The 19,849-nt window shown below is 43.2% G+C and overlaps 1 protein-coding gene and 1 non-coding gene across 5 annotated transcripts in view; one reads left to right on the plus strand and one right to left on the minus strand.

Moving 5' to 3' along the window:
* SLC17A5 (solute carrier family 17 member 5) overlaps nucleotides 1–19,849 on the plus strand; it is a 59,151-nt gene that overhangs the window by 33,352 nt on the left and 5,950 nt on the right. For 3 of the 4 annotated variants that reach the window (XM_067702769.1, XM_067702772.1, XM_067702771.1), the window contains exons 8-9: nucleotides 3,370–3,502; nucleotides 5,380–5,527. In XM_067702769.1, coding sequence (XP_067558870.1) covers nucleotides 3,370–3,502; nucleotides 5,380–5,527 — 281 coding nt within the window. Of the gene's footprint in view, nucleotides 1–3,369; nucleotides 3,503–5,379; nucleotides 5,528–13,321; nucleotides 16,663–19,849 lie in introns of those variants that run through there. The other variant, XM_067702770.1, reaches the window with a different exon arrangement.
* Nucleotides 9,520–9,592, minus strand: TRNAA-UGC (transfer RNA alanine (anticodon UGC)). Its single transcript has one exon. It is a non-coding gene; the product is annotated as a tRNA-Ala (tRNA).

Raw genomic sequence — 19,849 nt, forward strand, 5'->3', positions numbered from 1 at the left:
CCCTGGTGGCGTAGTGGTTAAGAATCTTCCTGCTAATGCAGGGGACACGGGTTTGAGCCCTGGTCCAGAAAGATCCCACGTGCCACGGAACAACTAAGCCTGTGTGCCACAACTACTGAGTCTGCACGCTAGAGCCCGCAAGCCAAAACTACTGAGCCCGCATGCCACAACTACTGAAGCCCGTGTGCCTAGAGCCCGTGCTCCACAATAAGAGAAGCCACTTCAATGGGAAGCCCATGCACCACAACAAAGAGTAGCCCCTGCTTGCCACAGCTAGAGAAAGCCTGTGCACAGCAACAAAGACCCAACACAGCCAAAACTAATAAATTAATTAATTTTAAAAAAAAATAAGCAACAAAATCCAAAAATGGGCAGAAGACCTAAACAGACATTTCTCCAAAGAAGATATACAGATTGCCAACAAACACATGAAAGGATGCTCAACATCACTAATCATTAGAGAAATACAAGTCAAAACTACAATGAGGTACCACCTCACACCGGTCAGAATGGCCATCATCAAAAAATCTACAAACAATAAATGCTGGAGAGGGTGTGGAGAAAAGGGAACCCTCTTGCACTGTTGGTGGGAATGTAAATTGATACAGCCACTATGGAGAACAGTATGGAGGTTCTTAAAAAACTAAAAATGGAATTACCATATGATCCAGCAATCCCACTACTGGGCATATACCAGAGAAAACCATAATTCAAAAAGAGTCATGTACCACAATGTTCATTGCAACACTGCTTATGACAGCCAGGACATGGAAGCAACCTAAGTGTCCATCGACAGATGCATGGATAAAGAAGATGTGTCACATATATACAATGGAATATTACTCAGCCATAAAAAGAAACAAAACTGAGTTATTTGTAGTGAGGTGGATGGACCTAGTGACTGTCATACAGAGTGAAGTAAGTCAGAAAGAGAGAAACAAATACCGTGTGCTAACACATATATATGGAATCTAAAAAAAAAAAGGTTTTGATGAACCTAGGGGAAGTACAGGAATAAAGACACAGACGTAGAGAATGGTCTTGAGGACACAGGGAGGAGGAAAGGTAAGCTGGGAGGACGAAGTGAGAGAGTAGCATTGACTATGCTGGTATATACACTACCAAATGTAAAATAGATAGCTAGTGGGAGCTGCACTGCACAGGGAGATCAGCTCGGTGCTTTGTGACCACCTAGAGGGGTGGGATAGGGAGGGTGGGAGGGAGATGCAAAAGGGAGGGGATATGGGGATATATGTATACACATAGCTGATTCACTTTGTTATACAGTAGAAACTAACACACCATTGTAAAGCAATTATACTCCAATAAAGATGTCAAAAAATAAAATTTATTTGCCAAAACTATATATATATATATATATATATATATATATATATATATATATAGAAATGGAACACAAAACCATAATGAGATACCACTTCACACCTATTAGAATCAGAAAACCAATAACAAGTGTTGGTGAGGATGTAGAGGAAACAGAACCCTCACACATTGCTGGTGGGGATGTCGCTGTTATGGAAAACAGTTTGGCAATTCCTCAGAAAGTTAAACATAAAGTTATTATTATGACCCAGAAATTCCATTCCTGGGTCTATACCCAAGAGAACTGAAAACATCTGTGCACACAAAAACATGTACATGTACACAAAAGTTCATAACATTATTCGTAATGATGAAAACGTGGAAACCACCCGAATATGTATCAGCTGGTGAATAGATAAACAAAATATGGTATATTCCACAGTGGACTGTTACGCAGCCACAGAGTGGACGCCCTGGAAGTAAAGCAGAAGCCTGGGTGGTGAATGTGATGATAGCAAGGCTGACTGCACAACTGCATTGGTTACAAGGACTTAGAGCTGTCAACAGTGTTAAAGTGAACTGTTCCGTCACCTCACTTCCAAGGCATACTGAAAACACTGGCCACATGGACCAAACCCTAAACGTGACCCAAACAGCTAAGCTGTGAAGAACTCCTCTAGTTACTTTTGAAAAAAGAGATCCATTATACTTGAAATATATCCACCAATTGCATTGACAGAAGTTAAACTGAAATAAGGCTTTGCCAATAGCGGGGGACGGATTTGTTGCAAGCAACCTTGCTTTTCCTAAGCTCTCTGTTAACAGAGCCTGTCTCCTACTGTAGTGACAAATTGCATGCAAGTTTAAAGATCATTCCACTGATGCTTCTATTTGCAATTTTCCCAGGAGAACTATAGAAAGAATGAAATATCAATAGCTTACTGGTAATTAGTATATGTACTTAATTGCCTTCATTTATTTATTTATTTTTTATTTTTATTTTTTTTTTGCGGTACGCGGGCCTCTCACTGTTGTGGCCTCTCCCGTTGCGGAGCACAGGTTCCGGACGCGCAGGCTCAGCAGCCATGGCTTATGGGCCCAGCCGCTCCGCGGCATGTGGGATCTTCCCGGACCAGGGCACGAACCCGTGTCCCCTGCATCTGCAGGCGGACTCTCAACCACTGCGCCACCAGGGAAGCCCACGTTTGTTTTTTTTTAACTGCATCTTGATTTTGCATACTTTAATTTCGGAACAAAATAAACAAAAAAAAACACAATACACAACCTTCAAACCCCATGTCAAATGTGGAAAGGGATAGGACTTGAGGCCCTTGTATCCTGCCTTAGACAGAAGGACAAAAATAAAACCACTAGACGTCAGCAGAGGGAGCCAGGTGGGCCAGGGCCACTGGGGCTGCCGCTGGGGGAGCCATGGGGACACTCTACGGAGGGAACAAAGTCTGCAGATAGCGCTGTCACTTCATCCTCATCAGTGCCCCTGCCCAGCTTGATCATGCAGTAGAAGCGGTTGGAGCAGGTCTGGGGATCCTCAAGCGAGAAGCCGGAAGAGAGCAGTATAGTTTCGAGCAGCACCTAGACGGTGCTCACTTTAGAATAATTCATTAAGCTATACATTTGACTTATGTGCTTTTCTCTATCTGAACTTTATTTTATAATAAAAATTATTTTTAAAGTAAATAACTAAATGAAAACTGTCCCGTGGGGGAAAATCCATAGGCTAATAGGAGGACGTCTTCTCTCACTGAAGCTACAGCCCAAGTCCCAAAATAACATTCAAGATTACCCTGAGCATACTGCACTATGGGAGCTCTGGTTCCCTCTGAGACAGGCTCTCTGGGACTGCATTGAACTGAATCCCATAATCCTTAGAAAAATCAGACTTATTTGCTGTATTATATAAAAATTAACAGAATACTGCTATGAATCTCCTTTGCTTTCATATGGTGGTGGATGTGTGTGTGTGTATATGTTGTTTTGGTTCTTCCTCCCTCCATAATTAATTCCGGATCTTCTTATTCCTTCCAGAATGGGTTTTTATCTGCAGTCCCTTATTTAGGCTGCTGGTTATGTATGATCCTGTCTGGTCAGGCCGCTGACAATTTAAGGGCAAAATGGAATTTTTCAACTCTATGTGTTCGAAGAGTTTTTAGCCTTATAGGTAGGTAAAAATGAATCAGGTTTGGTTTTGGTTTACAATTATTTACTGTGTTTACAAGGCAAGGCAAAATAAAAATGATAATAGTAGTCATTTGTTCACATATTAAAACAATATATTTTAATGCATGTAGTGCACGTCTATACAAGATGGTTCTTTTTGAATGATGCATTATGAAGATTAAGATTTATAATATCCTATTATATCTACCATACTCTTGTAACTATAAAAAAAGGTATGCTTTGCTGAATATCTTCCCCAGAATTTTTTTTTAATTTATTTATTTATTATTGGCTGTGTTGGGTCTTTGTTGCTGCGCGCGGGCTTTCTCTAGTTGCAGTAAGCGGGGGCTACTCTTTGTTGTGGTGCACGGGCTTCTCATTGCGGTGGCTTCTCTTGTTGCGGAGCACGGGTTCTAGGTGCGCGGGCTTCAGTAGTTGTGGCCCACGGGCTCTAGAGCGCAGTCTCAGTAGTTGTAGCGCACGGGCTTAGTTGCTCCGCGGCATGTGGGATCTTCCCGGACCAGGGCTCGAACCCGTGTCCCTTGCCTTGGCAGGCAGATTCTTATCCATTGCGCCACCAGGGAAGTCCATCTTCCCCAGAATTTTAAAAATCACTTTGTTTTCAACTCTAAGTTTGCAATGAAAATAAGATTTTTAAGTCTCCATCCCTTTTCTATTTTAAATTTCAATCAAAAATGTATACTAACATTATTATATCAAATGAGGAGCTATAAATCAAAGCTGTAACTCAAAGGAAGCTTAAATAATCATGTGTTTCAGAGTCTGATTTCAGAAATGTGAATTTTAGAACTATGTAGGACAGGGACTTCCCTGGCAGTCCAGTGGCTTCCACTGCAGGGGGCACGGGTTTGATCCCTGGTCTGGCAACTAAGATCCCACATGCCATGTGGCGTGGCCAGGAAATAAATTTTTAAAAAAACAAAAAAACCCATGTAGGACAATTATTCGAGTAAGTAGAGACCCTCAAAGTCACTGATGACTGTACTTCCATAATTACATTGTAAAGGGACCCTATTCAATGTAATTCTGAAAACACCTTCTGAGCACCTGCAGCTACAATGTGCTGTCCAGTCCCACTGCTTACTGACCTCGACTCTGGAGAAATTTTTCCACATCTACAAGTGAAATAAATCCCTTTAGATTTAATTCGATTTTTTCTTTTTTGGCTTTCTGTGGACCTGCTCTGTCTAGTACAGTAGCCACTAGCCATATGTGGCTGTTTAAATGTAATTGAAATTTAAAAATAAGTTCCTTGGTTGCAGTATATACAAATACAACATTTCCATCATCACAGAGAGTTGTTGGATGGCACTGCTATTGACACAGAGAGAAAACAGCAGCCCACTCGTTAGGTCCCTTCCTGTATTACTTGTATTTTATGCTTAACTGCCTGTAATAAACTCCACGTATCGTTTTCAGTTGTCAAAACCTAGATGGAGTGTTTTTCTAACTTTATCCAGCAAAGTTTATTATTTAGTTTATCTTCTTTGGTTATGTGAACTTTGAATCACATTCTGTATCAACTATTGCTTCTCTCTAGAACCATATTCTTCAGTCATTCTCTTGTTCTTTTCTTAAACATTGTAGAACTTTGAGTGCTGGTCACACGTAGATTTAATAACATTGCATAGTGAGATTTTTGTTTTTTATGTTTTATAATAGTTGCATTAATCCTATATGTTTTCCAGCAAATTTTTTTTTCATGAAACTGTAATTTAAACTGAGTCTTCTAGGCAATATACTGTTTCTACAGTAGATGGCAGTAATATCAAATCTCAGATTTATGCTATATTAAAGAGCAAGCAAATATTAATGCTGGGGCTTCCTTTTTTTCTTTTTATAATTTTTTCACTCCAGGAATGATTGGACCTGCAGTATTCCTGGTAGCCGCTGGATTTATAGGTTGTGATTATTCTTTGGCTGTTGCGTTCCTAACCATATCCACAACACTGGGAGGCTTTTGCTCCTCTGGATTTAGCATCAACCATCTGGACATTGCTCCTTCGTGAGTACTGATATATAAAGATTCGTTCTGACTGACTTGAAACTATTTCCTTTAAGTGTGGTAAAATATATATAACATAAAATTTGCCATTTTTAAGCGTATAGTTCTGTGGCATTAAGTACATCCATTCACATTATTATGCAACCATCACCATGATCCATTCCAGAACGTTTTTATCTTCCCACACTGAAACCCTGGACCCATTAAACGCTAACTCCCATTCCCCCCGCTCATGCCCCAGCCCCTGGCAACTGCCATTCTACTACTTTCTGTCTCTATGCATTTGACTACTCTAGGAATGACACCACACAGCTAGTAAATGATAGAGCCACAACTTCCCCCTAAAATCTTACTTTTAATCCCAGAATTCTTTCTACAGCTATTTCTCTGGAAATATTCTTTGGGCCTGTGCCAGTTGACAAGGTAGAGGAGGGGATTATGTAAATATTTTAACCCAGGGGATTTGATGCACTTAATTTTTTTTTTTAAATAATGAATATGAATTTATTTTTGGAGAAAAGACCAGTAGTCTCCTGCCACCTTTCCCCTACCCCCAGTTCTTCCCACCTAGACTACCACAGAATCTTCTGATTTCTGTTAATCCTTGTCTCCCATCCCTTCAATAAATACTTCTAAATAAGCTCCAACAAACTGATGCTCACAGAGCTTGAGTGGACCTTTGAAATCATTCTAATCCAGTCTCTGGTTTTATATAAGAAGTCCAGGAAGGCTCCGTAGCATGGGAGATGCTTAACTCTGGGCGGGGTCCTGTCTGCCGCTCCATAATGCTACAGGGGCTCATTCTCGGCCTGTGGTCCACTGCCGTTTCCTCTCCATCCATCCGAATCCTTTCCAGTTCACATCCCAGTTCTTCATTAAGCCTTTCCAGGCCATTGTGCTTTTTTCTCTTCCTTTTCTCAATTTACAACTTTATGCTGGATACCATACCTTAATTTGTAATTATTTCTAAATGTAACTCTTCTCTTTCTTACCTCCCCAATTTGCATGTAAGCTTCCTCAGACTGAGACATCCTGTATACCCATATCACAGCTTCTGCAGAAGGAGAGGCACCCCCAGTCCATACTTGCTGAGTGGTTGATTTATCTGATCATACTAAGCAAATAGGAGCTTCAGTGCTACATACCCTTAACAGTGGGGAACCAAAGAAAGAACACCAGCAACACTTGTGTATTGGGCCAAGAAACCGTTTGAAACAAAATGTAGCCTCAGCAAACGCTCTGGGGCTATAATCTCTGAGAGTTCAGGGCCCAAGTCTGTCTTATTAACCCCAGAAGTACCAGCACCTGGCCCTGTGTTGGGCCATGGTCAGTGCTCAGTCAATCAATTACATGAATGGAAGAATGAAAATAGACGTTCATATTCAGTACCATGTCAAAATTCTTTCTAAAACGCTATTTGTGTGTTGACCTTACTGTGTGTCGGTCAACACTTTTCTTTAAAGCTCTTTCTTATGAGAAATAAGAAATAAGGGAAGAATTTTGTGAACTTTACAAGCTGGAAAATGTTTGTTAAGTATACATATCGGTGAGTTAAGAACTGAAGGAGTTTTGGACTTGCCCGGCGGTCCAGTGGTTAAGACTCTGCGCCTGCAATGCAGGGGCATGGGTTCAATCCCTGTTCAAGGAACTAAGATCCCATATGCCATGCAGCACAGCCAAAAAAAAAAAAAAAAAGAAGAACTGAAGGAGTTTAACATAAGGAAAGAGAAGAAGAATAGTAAATTAACTTGGAAAGTAAATTAATTAATTTTTTTTAAAAAAGTAATTTAATTTACTTGGAAAGTAAATTAATCTCAAGAGAACTTCGTTAAACGTAGTGAAAGTTTGAAAGATTGGATACAAACCTAACTGAAATAATAAAGAGCCCATTGAAGCAGAAGGAGTAAAGGCGTAAGATGCCATTTCCGTGGGGACCAGGGCCAGCCCACTGCCCTAAACAAATCTCTGCTCGGGCTTGAGACTTGGACTTGAGATTTACAAAGTAGAGAAAAGGATTCAAGGAATAGGAAATAATTAAAGGACTGTTCCTTTACGCTACTGATTAGAAAAGGAATCTGGAAAGGATTTCCCTTGGAATAAGTTAAACAAATAGCATTGTTTTTATAAACTATGTGTGGTTTATAGAATCAGAGAAAGTTAGAAGTGGGAAGGATTTGGAGTGTTCTTGTCTCTTACTATGCCGACTGTGGTCCACGGAGCAGCGGCATGATTGTGCAAAATGCAGATCCTCAGGCATCTCCCCAGACTTACTGAACTAGAATCTGCATCTTTAGATCCTCAGGGATCTAAGGGATCCTTTAGAACCCTTGTACCTTTGAGCATGAGACCCTGGTCTGGTCCAGTCCTCTGATGCACACAACAAACGTTTAGAGAGTACCTGCTATACCATCAGTCCTCCACGTAGTGCTACAGAAAATAAAACCCAGCTCCTGCTCGCAATGAGATTAGTCTAGTTAGGAAAGAAACAATAAAAAATAAACAATTGTAATATATTACGATGATAATTAATTCTTTCAAAAAATAATTATCAAATGCCTACCAGCCACAACAGCACAACTGTGGCCTGTGGAGCTCCTAGTGTAGGGTGGTGGACATGAAAGAAATAAAAACCAACTTTTTGAAGAGAAAGTTGAGAGAATATAGTAGGGGGATATAATGCAGATCAGGGAGCAAGGGAAGGTCTCTCTGAGCAAGTGATATTTAAGCTAAAGCCTGAAGAACGAGTAAGAAGTTAGGCAAAAAGGAAGTAGTATTCCCGATAGAGGAATTTACATGACAGGAAGAAGAAACTGGTGTGTGTCTCAGTCTGCTTGCACTGCCAGAACAAATACCATAGACTGGGTACCTTAATCAACAGAAATTTTTCTCACAGTTCTAGAGGCTAGAATTCCAAGATCAAGGTGCCAACACAATTGTTTTCTGGTGAGGACTCTTCCTGGTTTGCAGAAGAGCTGACCCCTTGCTGTGTGCTCACACGGCCTTTCTTCAGGTATGCGTGTATGGGTGTGTGCAGAGAGGGCGAGAGCTCTGGTGTCTCTTACTCTTCTTATAAGGGCACCAGCCCTGTCAGATTAGGGTCCCACCCTTATGATCTCATTTAACCTTTATCACCTCGTAAAGACCCTGTCTCGAAATGCAATCACACTGAGGGGTAGGGCTTCAACATATGAATTTTGGAAGCACGCATTCAGTCCATAACAGCGTATTGCACGTAACTGAGAGAAGGTCATTTGTGGCTGAGATGCAGGGAAGAAAGCCACTGGAAAGTAAGCAGGAGCCTATAGTAAGCGTTTCATATTGTATCCAAAGCAAGTAAGAAGTGACATTCTCTGTATTTTAAGGTCACTCTGTGAGGACGAATACAAGTGGAGAAAGCCAATTAGGAGGCTATTGCGGTAATCCATATAGGAGGTGATGATGGCCTGGAATGGGGATAGAAGATGTAAAGAAGTAGATAGATTTGAGATCTTTGTGATTACAATAGGTGGGACTTGACAGTAGATTAGACCTGAAGAGGAAGATACCAAGGATGATAATTTCCATGTATTTTGCATGGGCAGATAGTTGTGCCGCTTACTGAAACTGGGATGTCTGGAGGAAGAAGAGTCTTGGGGTAAGATAAAAAATTTCACAGGTTAGGGCTTCCCTGGTGGCGCAGTGGTTGGGAGTCCGCCTGCCGATACGGGGGGGTGCGGGTTCGTGCCCCGGTCCGGGAGGATCCCGTGTGCCGCGGAGCAGCTGGGCCCACGAGCCGTGGCCGCTGGGCCTGCGTGTCCGGAGCCTGTGCTCTGCGGCAGGAGAGGCCACGGCAGTGAGAGGCCCGCGTACCGCCAAAAAAAAAAAAAAAAAAATTTCACAGGTTAAATTTTTTTTTTAATATTTATTAATTTAGCTGCGCTGGGTCTTAGTTGCAGCACGTGGGATCTTCGCTGCAGCATGCGGGATCTTTAGTTGAGGCATACAGGATCTAGTTCCCCGACCAGGGATTGAACCCGGGCCCCCTGCATTGCAAGCGCAGAGTCTTAACCACTGGACCGCCAGGGAAGTCCCTTAAATTTTAGATATTTGTGAAAATCATTTAGAAAATAGTAGTTGTAGGCAGGTTGACATTTGGATCTGGAACTCAGAAAATCAGTCTGACCAGAAATGAAAATTAGGGAAGAGTAATCCACATTTCAGAGTTTGTAAAGACAAGGATTGCCTGGTGAGAGAGAGTAGAATGACAAGATGAGGGATCCCCAGGACTGGGTCTTGACAAATATGTAGAGACCAGAAAGAGGGGAAATAACCAGACAAGGAGACTAGAAAGGAGCAACCAGGGAGATAGAAGGAAAATCAAGAATGTGGTGTCAAGGAAGCCAAGACTATCCCGTCTTCAGTTCAAGAATGAGATCTGAACAAGAGATAAAGGTGTAGGAGTGGTCAACGTATGAGTAGTAGATGAAACCGTGGGCTTGGATGAAATTACTCAGCAAACTGTGACGAGAACCTTGGGAATCCATTAAGAGAAAGAAGAGCCTGATGCAGAGATAACTGAGAAGGGGGCTTCCCTGGTGGCGGAGTGGTTAAGAATCTGCCTGCCAATGCAGGGGACACAGGTTTGAGCCCTGGTCCCGGAAGACCCCACATTGCGTGGAGCAGCTAAGCCCGTGCACCACAACTACCGAGCCTGTGCTCTAGAGCCCGCGAGCCACAACTACTGAAGCCCACGCACCACAACTACTGAAGCCCACGCGCCTAGAGCCTGCGCTCCTCAACAAGAGAAGCCACCGCAATGAGAAGCCCGCGTACTGCAACGAGTAGTTGCTCGCCACAACTAGAGAAAGCCCGTGCGCAGCAAGGAGGACCCAATACAGCCAAAAGTAAAATAAACTTATTTAAAAAAAAAAAGACTTACATTTTCATTATAAAAAAAAAAAGATAACTGAGAAGAAGCAACAGGAGAAGGATAAGGAAAAATAAGTAGAGATTAGGATCCCCAAAGGGAAAGTTTGATCAGCAATGTCAGATGCGCCAGAGAAGCCAAGTAAAATAAGAACGAACGTGTTCCTTGGATTGGACAACCAGATGGAGAAGTTCATTAAAGATCTTGGTGACAGTGCTTCCATGGAGGAAGGAGAAGGAAGCTAGGCTGAAGGCAGCATACAGCAGTGGTTTCAGAGTGTGATCCTTAACCCATCCACATCAAAATCAGCAGGAGTGCTTGCTGAAAACAAAGCAGAATTGTTGATCACAGAACTAGGAATCTGCATTTTGTTGCCCCTCCATGTTGTCCTCATGGACATTAAAATTTGAGAACCATTGCCAATAAACAGCTATTTCAAAACTATTAACCATGAAGGAAAGGAAAAAAAGCTAAAGATGGACACATGCTGCTGGAGGATTTTGAGACCTAAGTATGTTAATATGCTGAGAAAAGAAGGCCAGTAAAGGATGAGAGATTAAAAGTTAAAAGAAAGAAGTAAAAATGACAGGCTGGTAGAATGCAGGAAGGAATGACATCCAGTGCCCAGTGGAAGGGATGAGCTTTCAACTGAGAAAAGAAGGAAAGCAGTAAGATGGGTTCAGTTGAAGAAAAGTTTTCAGGTGAGTTGAGAAGCCAAGGATTGTGGTTTTAAAATACCTCCATGGGGGCTTCCCTGGTGGCTCAGTGGTTGAGAGTCTGCCTGCCAATGCAGGGGACACAGGTTCGTGCCCCAGTCTGGGAAGATTTCACATGCCGCGGAGCGGCTGGGCCCGTGAGCCATGGCCGCTGAGCCTGCGCGTCCAGAGCCTGTGCTCCGCAACGGGAGAGGCCGCAACAGTGAGAGGCCCGCGTACCGCAAAAAAATAAATAAATAATAAAATACCTCCATGGGACTTCCCTGGTGGTGCAGTGGTTAAGAATGCGCCTGCCAATGCAGGGGACATGGGTTCGAGCCCTGGTCTGGGAAGATCCTACATGCCACGGAGCAACTAAGCCTGTGCACCACAACTACTGAGCCTGCGCTCTAGAGCCCATGAGCCACAACTACTGAGCCGCGTGCCTCAACTACTGAAGCCCGCGCACCTAGAGCCCGTGCTTCGCAACAAGAGAAGCCACCGCGGTGAGAAGCCCGCGCACCACAACAAAGAGTAGCCTCTGCTCACCGCAACTAGAGAAAGCCCACATGCAGCAACGAAGACACAACGCTGCCGAAAGTAAAAGAATTAATTTTTTTTAAAAAAGATTCTGGTTCAAAAGATAAAATGCATATACAAAGCTTTAAAAAAAATAAAATAACTCCACAAGTTCTTTAACGCTCTTCCCTTCAAAAGGTGGAGCCTTTGTCCCCTCCCTTTGCGTGTGGGCTGGGTTTAGTGACCTGTTTCTAAGGAGTAGAATCCGGCAGAAGTGATGGTGTCTGACTGGGTCCCAGGAGGCAGTGTAGCACCCTGCTTGCTCTTTCTCTCTCAGATGACTCACACTGGGGGTGCCAGCTGCCTCATGGTGAGGACACTCAGAACCCAGTGCAAGGCCCAGTGGGGAGGAACGAGGCCTCCAGCCAGCAGACACATGAGTGGGATCAGAAGCTGGTCCTCCAGCCCCAGGCCGACCTTCAGATGACCGCGGCCCCGGCCAACAGCGTCACTGAAATCTCCTGAGAGATTCTGAGCCAGAATCTCCCAGCTGAGCCCCTCCTACATTCCTGACCCACAGAAACCGTCAGATGACAGATATTTGTTATCTGAAGCTGCTGCCTTTGGAGGTAATTTATTATGTGGCAGTAAATAACTGATTAAAAAATCTTAAGTGTTTTTGATTTTCTCTGTGACATGGGAGTCAGGTTCATTGCTGAGACTAAGAAAAAAATAGAGTAAAAGACTTGAGAATGGGCTTCCCTGGTGGCACAGTGGTTGAGGGTCCGCCTGCCGATGCAGGGGACGCGGGTTCGTGCCCCGGTCCAGGAAGATCCCACATGCCGCGGAGCGGCTGGGCCTGTGAGCCATGGCCGCTGAGCCTGCGTGTCCGGAGCCTGAGAAAAATAGTCACTGAGAACTCATAGAAGGGATCTGGGCTTTGGTGAGGATCACCTCAGGTTGGACAGGACTCGTGTGCTCTCCCTAGTTTACAAGGTGGTTTTTCCTTTGAGTGCTGTTCAGCAGCCCAAGTGGAGGACTGAAAGTGTGCTGTTGAATTGATCTAGGCTTGAGATTTCAACAAGCTGAGTCAAAGGGATCTGGGAATTGGGAGTCTGGGCACAGCAGAGGCCCAGGCTGTGTCATCTCTCAGACACTTTTAGTTGAAGGAATGGAAACCCTAATTCAAGCTGGCTAAACATCATAATGTATTCGTGTAAAGTCCAGAGACGGGAGGCTTCAAGCAGGAGTTGATATCCAGCTGTCCACTAATCTCACCCAAGACTCGTTTCTTTTCCACTCTCTACCCTGCCTTTCATACCTGTTTTATCCTAAGGCTGGATCTGCGAATAAAATCATACAGTGAAATGATTGCCAGTAACAACGAGGGTTACATGCTTCTCTTTTTTTTTTTTTTTTTTTGCAGTACGCGGGCCTCTCACCGTTGTGGCCTCTCCCATTGCGGAGCACAGGCTCCGGACGCGCAGGCTCAGCGGCCATGACTCACGGGCCCAGCCACTCCGCGGCACGTGGGATCCTCCCAGACTGGGGCGCAAACCCGTGTCCCCTGCATCGGCAGGCGGACTCTCAACCACTGAGCCACCAGGGAAGCCCTACATGCTTCTTCATTCACATGAAGCAAGAAAGAAAATGATCTTTTCCTCTTTCCATCAGGGAAATACAGGCTTCATTTGGAACCAGACTGAGTCACATATCCACGCCTGAACCAACCCCCATGGCCAAGGGAATGCCATTAGACTTCAGCACAATCAGCACCCGCCCCTAAGTTAGAGGTGAAGGAGTCAGGGCCCCTAAGCCTCATGGGAATGGACGCTGAGGCAGCCATTGGTGACGTCCACACAACAGGTGAAGATATGAACACAAAGAAAAGAACTCATTTGGAAGATGAAGAAACTCAGGCACAGAGGAGCTGTGTGACTTGCAAAGTCACAGTTAGCAAACGGCAGACCGAAGGCTTGAATCCAGGTCTTCCAGCTCTGTGGTCCCGGGATCTTTTTGCTACATCAAGGTGCCTCTCAATGACTTATTTAAAAGATCTTACAAATTGGTCATTGAAGAGGCACTAGCAGTTATTCTGAAAACTCAGGAAAAAGAATTCATTGCAGAGAACAGATACGTACTTTGGTTGCCTCAGTTAATGTGATTTTATTATAAAACTAAGGAAATAAATACGGGAAATAAAAATGATAACGAATGTAGAAGTGGCTAAGCAGCCACCCAGCCAGAAGGAGGGTGGTAAGCCACGCACTCCATTTCATGAAGCTGCAGTGCAGTCTGGGACTGATCAGGTGCCTGAAGTCTGTCAGAGCTCTGGCAAGGGCCCCACTATGCTCTCGCAAACTGGCAGTGAAGGAAAACTGGATCATTAAATAGAAATTGGAGCTATTGTCAAAAGAAGATGAAAATGCATGCCAGGGCTTCCCTGGTGGCGCAGTGGTTGGGAGTCCGCCTGCCAATGCAGGGGACACGGGTTCGAGCCCTGGTCCGGGAAGAGCCCACGTGCCGCGGAGCAGCTAAGCCCGTGCGCCGCAACTACTGAGCCTGCCCTCTAGAACCTGCGAGCCACAGCTACTGAAGCCTGTACACCTAGAGCCTGTGCTCCGCCACAAGAGAAGCCACTGCAATGGGAAGCCCACGCACCACAACAAAGAGTAGCCCCCGCTCGCCGCAACTAGAGAAAGCCCGCGTGCAGCAACGAAGACCCAACACAGCCAAAAATAAACATAAAATAAAATTAATTAATTTAAAAAGAAAATGCATGCTAGAGAAGGAAAAAACACATATCCATGGTACCTACCTTATAAAATTATTTTGAGGATTAAGTAAAGCACAGAGAGACAGAGAACACTTCACTCATAATGTAATAAATGCATTTGCACATAATGCGATAAACTTCATTATTATTTTCTGGCAAACTTTGAGTCAGGTGCCATGATCAGGGTCACAAATCAATCCAAGCAGAATACTAAAGGGATGATTGATGAGCTCTTGGAAAAGAAAATACTGATCACTAAGGAGCCACCACTGGGTCACTAAGCCCCAAAATAGCAAAGTTCTCAACATCATTTTCGACCGTGTATACACAGTATATTTGGTATATCAGGATTTCAGCAAGGTCTCCCATGATGTCCTTTTAGACAGGATGGAGAGAGAGGAACTGGATGTACAATTAGGTGGATTTGTCATCACTAAACTTCAGTGTCATAGCATGCTGATTAATGGACCTAGTCATTAAGCAAGCACTGTGCCAAGCACCGTAGCAGATGTTGAAGACATAAACATGAAACCCTGCTTGCACCTGGGTAAGCTTCTGCTGGCTTGGAGGGTGATATGGTGTTGTCCTGAAGCATTTACTGGGCAGCCTGCAGGCAGTATCCTGGAACTGGGCTTCAAGCATCAGCTGGGTTGGTTGAACGCTCGGTCTGAAAGACCCTGGTCCAGCCCTGACATTTTATGAGTCCTTTATTTATTTATTTATTTATTTTGCTCTTAAAATGACAGTAATTTCATTAAAGTTCCATATAGTACAAATCAGTAAAACAGACTAGAAATAAAATAATACTTGGAATTCAAAATAATATAAGAATAACATAGTTATTCCATGTAAACCACAAAATAAGCCTTGTATGGCTGAAATAAGGGATCTAATTTTTATTTGACTTGAGAGATTACACTAGCTGTGACACGTGACCACATCAGTCTCACTGCAAATCATTTGGCTTTTATAACCTCGACTTTTCTCACACGTATTAAATCATATAGAAGAAAACCTTTATGAAACAAAGACCTTCCACCAATATCACATCTTTTTTTTTTCACATCTTAATATAGTACTCATTATAAATGTTTCAAGTGCACAGTTTGTTTTAGAAAAATAAGCTAAAAACCAATGAACGATCACAGAAAACAGTAGAGCTTCTGAGCATCAAAGGCATATTTCAGGAATGCAGTGGGCACGTGGTTGCCTTTAAACTTAGAACAGAAAGTAATACTGTGAAAGAAAGTTTGGGAAGATACTAACAGGCTACAGTTCTAGGCCTCATTAGAGTTCAAATCTCAAGCTAAACGGCTGAAAATGAGTGGAAATTGGGCAAGCCCAGCAATTCCCATGTCTGGACGTGCCGCGTGGGCCCTTGTCCTGTTACTTTGACAGCTGCCGAGACTTCACACGTTTTCATCCCCTCCCTGTACTTTCTCTGCACCCACTCGTCTCTTACAGCCAAACTCCAGCACTACTTCCTCTAAGAAGCTTTTCCTGAGGCATACCCCCGCTGGTCCCCTCAAATGTCCCCCGCCCACACAGAGGGTTGATTAAGGCCCTGCCTCTGTGCTTCTGTAAACCGTGGTATGAATTGCTAACATAGTTTGATTTTTCGGGCTACTAGGTTTTATTCCATTATTGGCCCATAATCTTTCTCATTAAGTAAACTGTGAGCTCCTTGAGAACAAGAACTATGTTTAATTCATTGTTGGACACCAGAGTCTTCCACAGTGGTTGACATAAGTGACATACTTAAGAATTGTTTGTTAAATGAATGAATGGATGGGTGGATGACAGCAATAACTGGTATTTACTATTAAAATGGTTTGAACCATTGGCTCTCCTTTGTGCATTATAATTATAATTGGTTGGAAACTGTGATGAGAATTGGCTGTATCCAAGCGAGGCGGTGGGGTGAGGGATGTATTTCTTGCACATTTGAGGAGTATCTTCATAATCAACAATTTGGTTTGGTTCATACTTTTTCTCCCTTACTCTGAGAATAGTAGATAAATTGCGGGAAAATAAAACATTTTAAAAAATCTATTCAACAGATATTAACTGAGCATCTACTGTCCAAAGTGGTATGTGTCCTAGGCAGACCCAGATTCTATCCTCAAGGAGACTATAGTTTATTTTTTTTATTTTTATTGGAATATAGTTGATTTACAATGTTGTGTTAGTTTCATGTGAATCAGTTATACATATACATATATCCACTCATTTTTTTTTTTTTTTTTTTTTGCGGTACGCAGGCCTCTCACTGTTGTGGCCTCTCCCGTTGCGGAGCACAGGCTCTGGACGCGCAGGCTCAGCGGCCATGGCTCACGGGCCCAGCCGCTCCGCGGCATGTGGGATCTTCCCGGACCAGGGCATGAACCCGTGTCCCCTGCATTGGCAGGCGGACTCTCAACCACTGCGCCACCAGGGAAGCCCCACTCATTTTTTTTAATATTTATTTATTTATTTGGTTGCACTGGGTCTTAGTTGCAGCAGGCAGGCTCCTTAGTTGTGGCATGTGAACTCTTAGTCGTGACATGCATGTGGGCTCTAGTTCCCTGACTAGGGATCGAACCCGGGCCCCCCTGCGTTGGGAGCATGGAGTCTTAGCCACTGTGCCACTAGGGAACTCCCTATCCACTCTCTTTTAGATTCTTTTCCCATATAGTTCATTACAAAGTATTGAGTAGAGTTCCCTGTGCTATACAGTAGGTCCTTATTGGTTATCTATTTATATATAGTAGTGTGTATATGTCAGTCCCAATCTCCCAATTTATCCCTCCTCTCCCCTTACCCCCTGGTAACCATAAGTTTGTTTTCTACATCTGTGACTCTATTTCTGTTTTGTAAATAGTTCATTTGTACCATTTTTTTTTAGATTCCGCATATAAGCGATATATGATATCTGTCTTTTCTGTGTCTGACTTACTTCACTCAGTATGACAATCTCTGGGTCCATCCATGTTGCTGCAAATGGCATTATTTCATTCTGTTTTATGGCTGATTAACATTTCATTGTATATATGTGTACCACATCTCCTTTATCCATTCATCTGTTGATGGACATTTTATATATCTATAATGCTGCCTTATTGAAAACAGTCATCACTGAATTCAATCTGTAGGAAAGATCAGTTTTCTCTTGCTTAGTTTTTCACCACAAGCCCCAGCATTATAGATATAACATCCCAATATTAAGTAGGGATTTGGAATCAGGCAAATTGGGTAATATTTTATAGTCTCTCTTTCTTACCTATCGAATGAAGATAGGTAATAATCCCTACCTGTTGGGGTTCATTTTACTATTAAAGTGGAATAAATTATATAAAATACTTAGAACCCTGCCTGACATAAGGTTTTTCAGTAGGCAGTCAGTATTCCTCTTAGCGTATAAATATATGTCTACATGGCATTTTTCTAAGCCTTTTCTTCTGTGGACTAAAATAGATATTTTCTATGGATAATTTTGTTGCCCAGATTCAAGGGATTTGGATAGATTTTTAACCATTAATCCCACAGAATTCTAGGACTCCAATAGCACAGAATCCAGACTGAGTCCATACAACATGTTCCTTTTTTCCAGGCTCTCATCAATCTTTCATGGCCTTTCCTGGCCAAGTGTAATATAAATACTTGAATGAGCTTCTTGGTGCTGACATTTAGAATTTCACAGCATTCATCTGCACTTAATATCTGTCACTGAAAAGGCCTGGCAACATTGCAGTCGGTTCCTCCTACTGCCAAGGTGTTAATGGTTTTGAAAAAAAAAAAAAAAGGACAGGTTCTGCCAAGGTTGGTTAATTTAAGATCAGCTCCCTAAAGGGCATAAGCCAAAAAGATCTGTGCCACGTGGTTTTGTTATTGTACCCTGTGTGCACGAGTTTTCAACATAAAAATTTGTGATGTTTATAGATAACTGAATTCGGTTCAGCAGGATATTTTATTTAGGCACTGTGTCAATCAACTCAGGATGCCATACAAAACACCATGTGGCTGAGTGGCTTAAAAAACAGAAATTGATTTTCTCACAGTTCTGGAGGCTAGAAGTCCGTGGTCAGGGTGCCAGCAGGGTTAGGTTCTGGTGAAGGCTCTCTTCCTCGTTTGCAGACAGTCACCTTTTCACTGTGTCCTCACGCGTGGCCTTTCCTCCATATATGCTCACAGAGACAGAGAGCCCGATCTCTCTTTCTTCCTCTTCTTGGCAGGCCACCAATCCTATTAGGTTGAGACCCTACCTTTATGACCTCATTTAACCTTAATTAATTCCTAAAAGCCCTGTCTCCAGATACAGTCACATTGGAGGTATGGATTGGGGGAGGACACAATTCAGTCCATTGCGGGCACTTTTCCATGTCTAAAATGGGGAGAGGAATTTCAGATAAGTAGTCTGCAACCAAGGTAACTGAGGATCCTAAACCCTAATAGAAATAGTATTATCCCACAATAAGACGATATGGTCTAATAAACATCAAGTTTCTTTCATTTGGACCACAATTTTATAATACTGATTATCTCATTAAACAATTAAAAGCTCTAATTGGACTTTGAATATACCTAGGTGATAAGTTAATAAATGCCATTTACTTGCTTAACTAATTTTTTTTTAACAAATTTATTTATTTTTGGCTGCCTTGGGTCCCTGTCGCTGCACGCGGGCTTTCTCTAGTTGTGGCAAGTGGGGGCTACTCTTCGTTGCGGCGCGCGGGCTTCTCATTGTGGTGGCTTCTCTTGTTGCGGAGCACAGGCTCTAGGCGCACGGGCTTCAGTAGTTGTGGCTCACGGGCTCAGTAGTTGTGGCTTGCGGGTTCTAGAGCTCAGGCTCAGTAGTTGTGGTACATGGGCTTAGTTGCTCTGCGGCATGTGGGATCTTCCCGGACCAGGGCCCGAACCCATGTCCCCTGCATTGGCAGGCGGATTCCCAACCACTGTGCCACCAGGGAAGTCCGTGCTTAACTAGTTTTTAACTCCACCACCACCGTTACGTTTTCTTGCTAAAAATATCAAACGTAAATCTAATGAACCCTTTAGGATCTCGAGTCTAGATACTACCAGTGTGCAGGAAATACAGGGGACAATAACTCCATGTTAAATGATGCCTCAGTCTACAAACTCCAGAATGTAGGTCCATCTACAGGACAAAATCCCAGGTTCTTCAATGGACACACACAACTATCGATACACACAACAACTTAAAATAATGTTCAGCGGCCCTAGCATGTAATCCGAAATGTTGCATACTGTACGACCCTTTGGCGCCAAAGCGCAGAAGTGGTGCTAGTCTCCATGGGACAAGCTTCAGCAGTCATTGCAGTGCAGCCTCACAGGACCACGCGTGGGCCTGAACACCTGTGGGTCACACGCACTTCTGTGGTCAGCACATACTGAATGAGCATAGATGTTGCACTGGCTACTGGAAATAA

The sequence above is a fragment of the Pseudorca crassidens genome, chromosome 13 (assembly GCF_039906515.1).
Source record: "Pseudorca crassidens isolate mPseCra1 chromosome 13, mPseCra1.hap1, whole genome shotgun sequence".
Classification (NCBI taxonomy): domain Eukaryota; kingdom Metazoa; phylum Chordata; class Mammalia; order Artiodactyla; family Delphinidae; genus Pseudorca; species Pseudorca crassidens.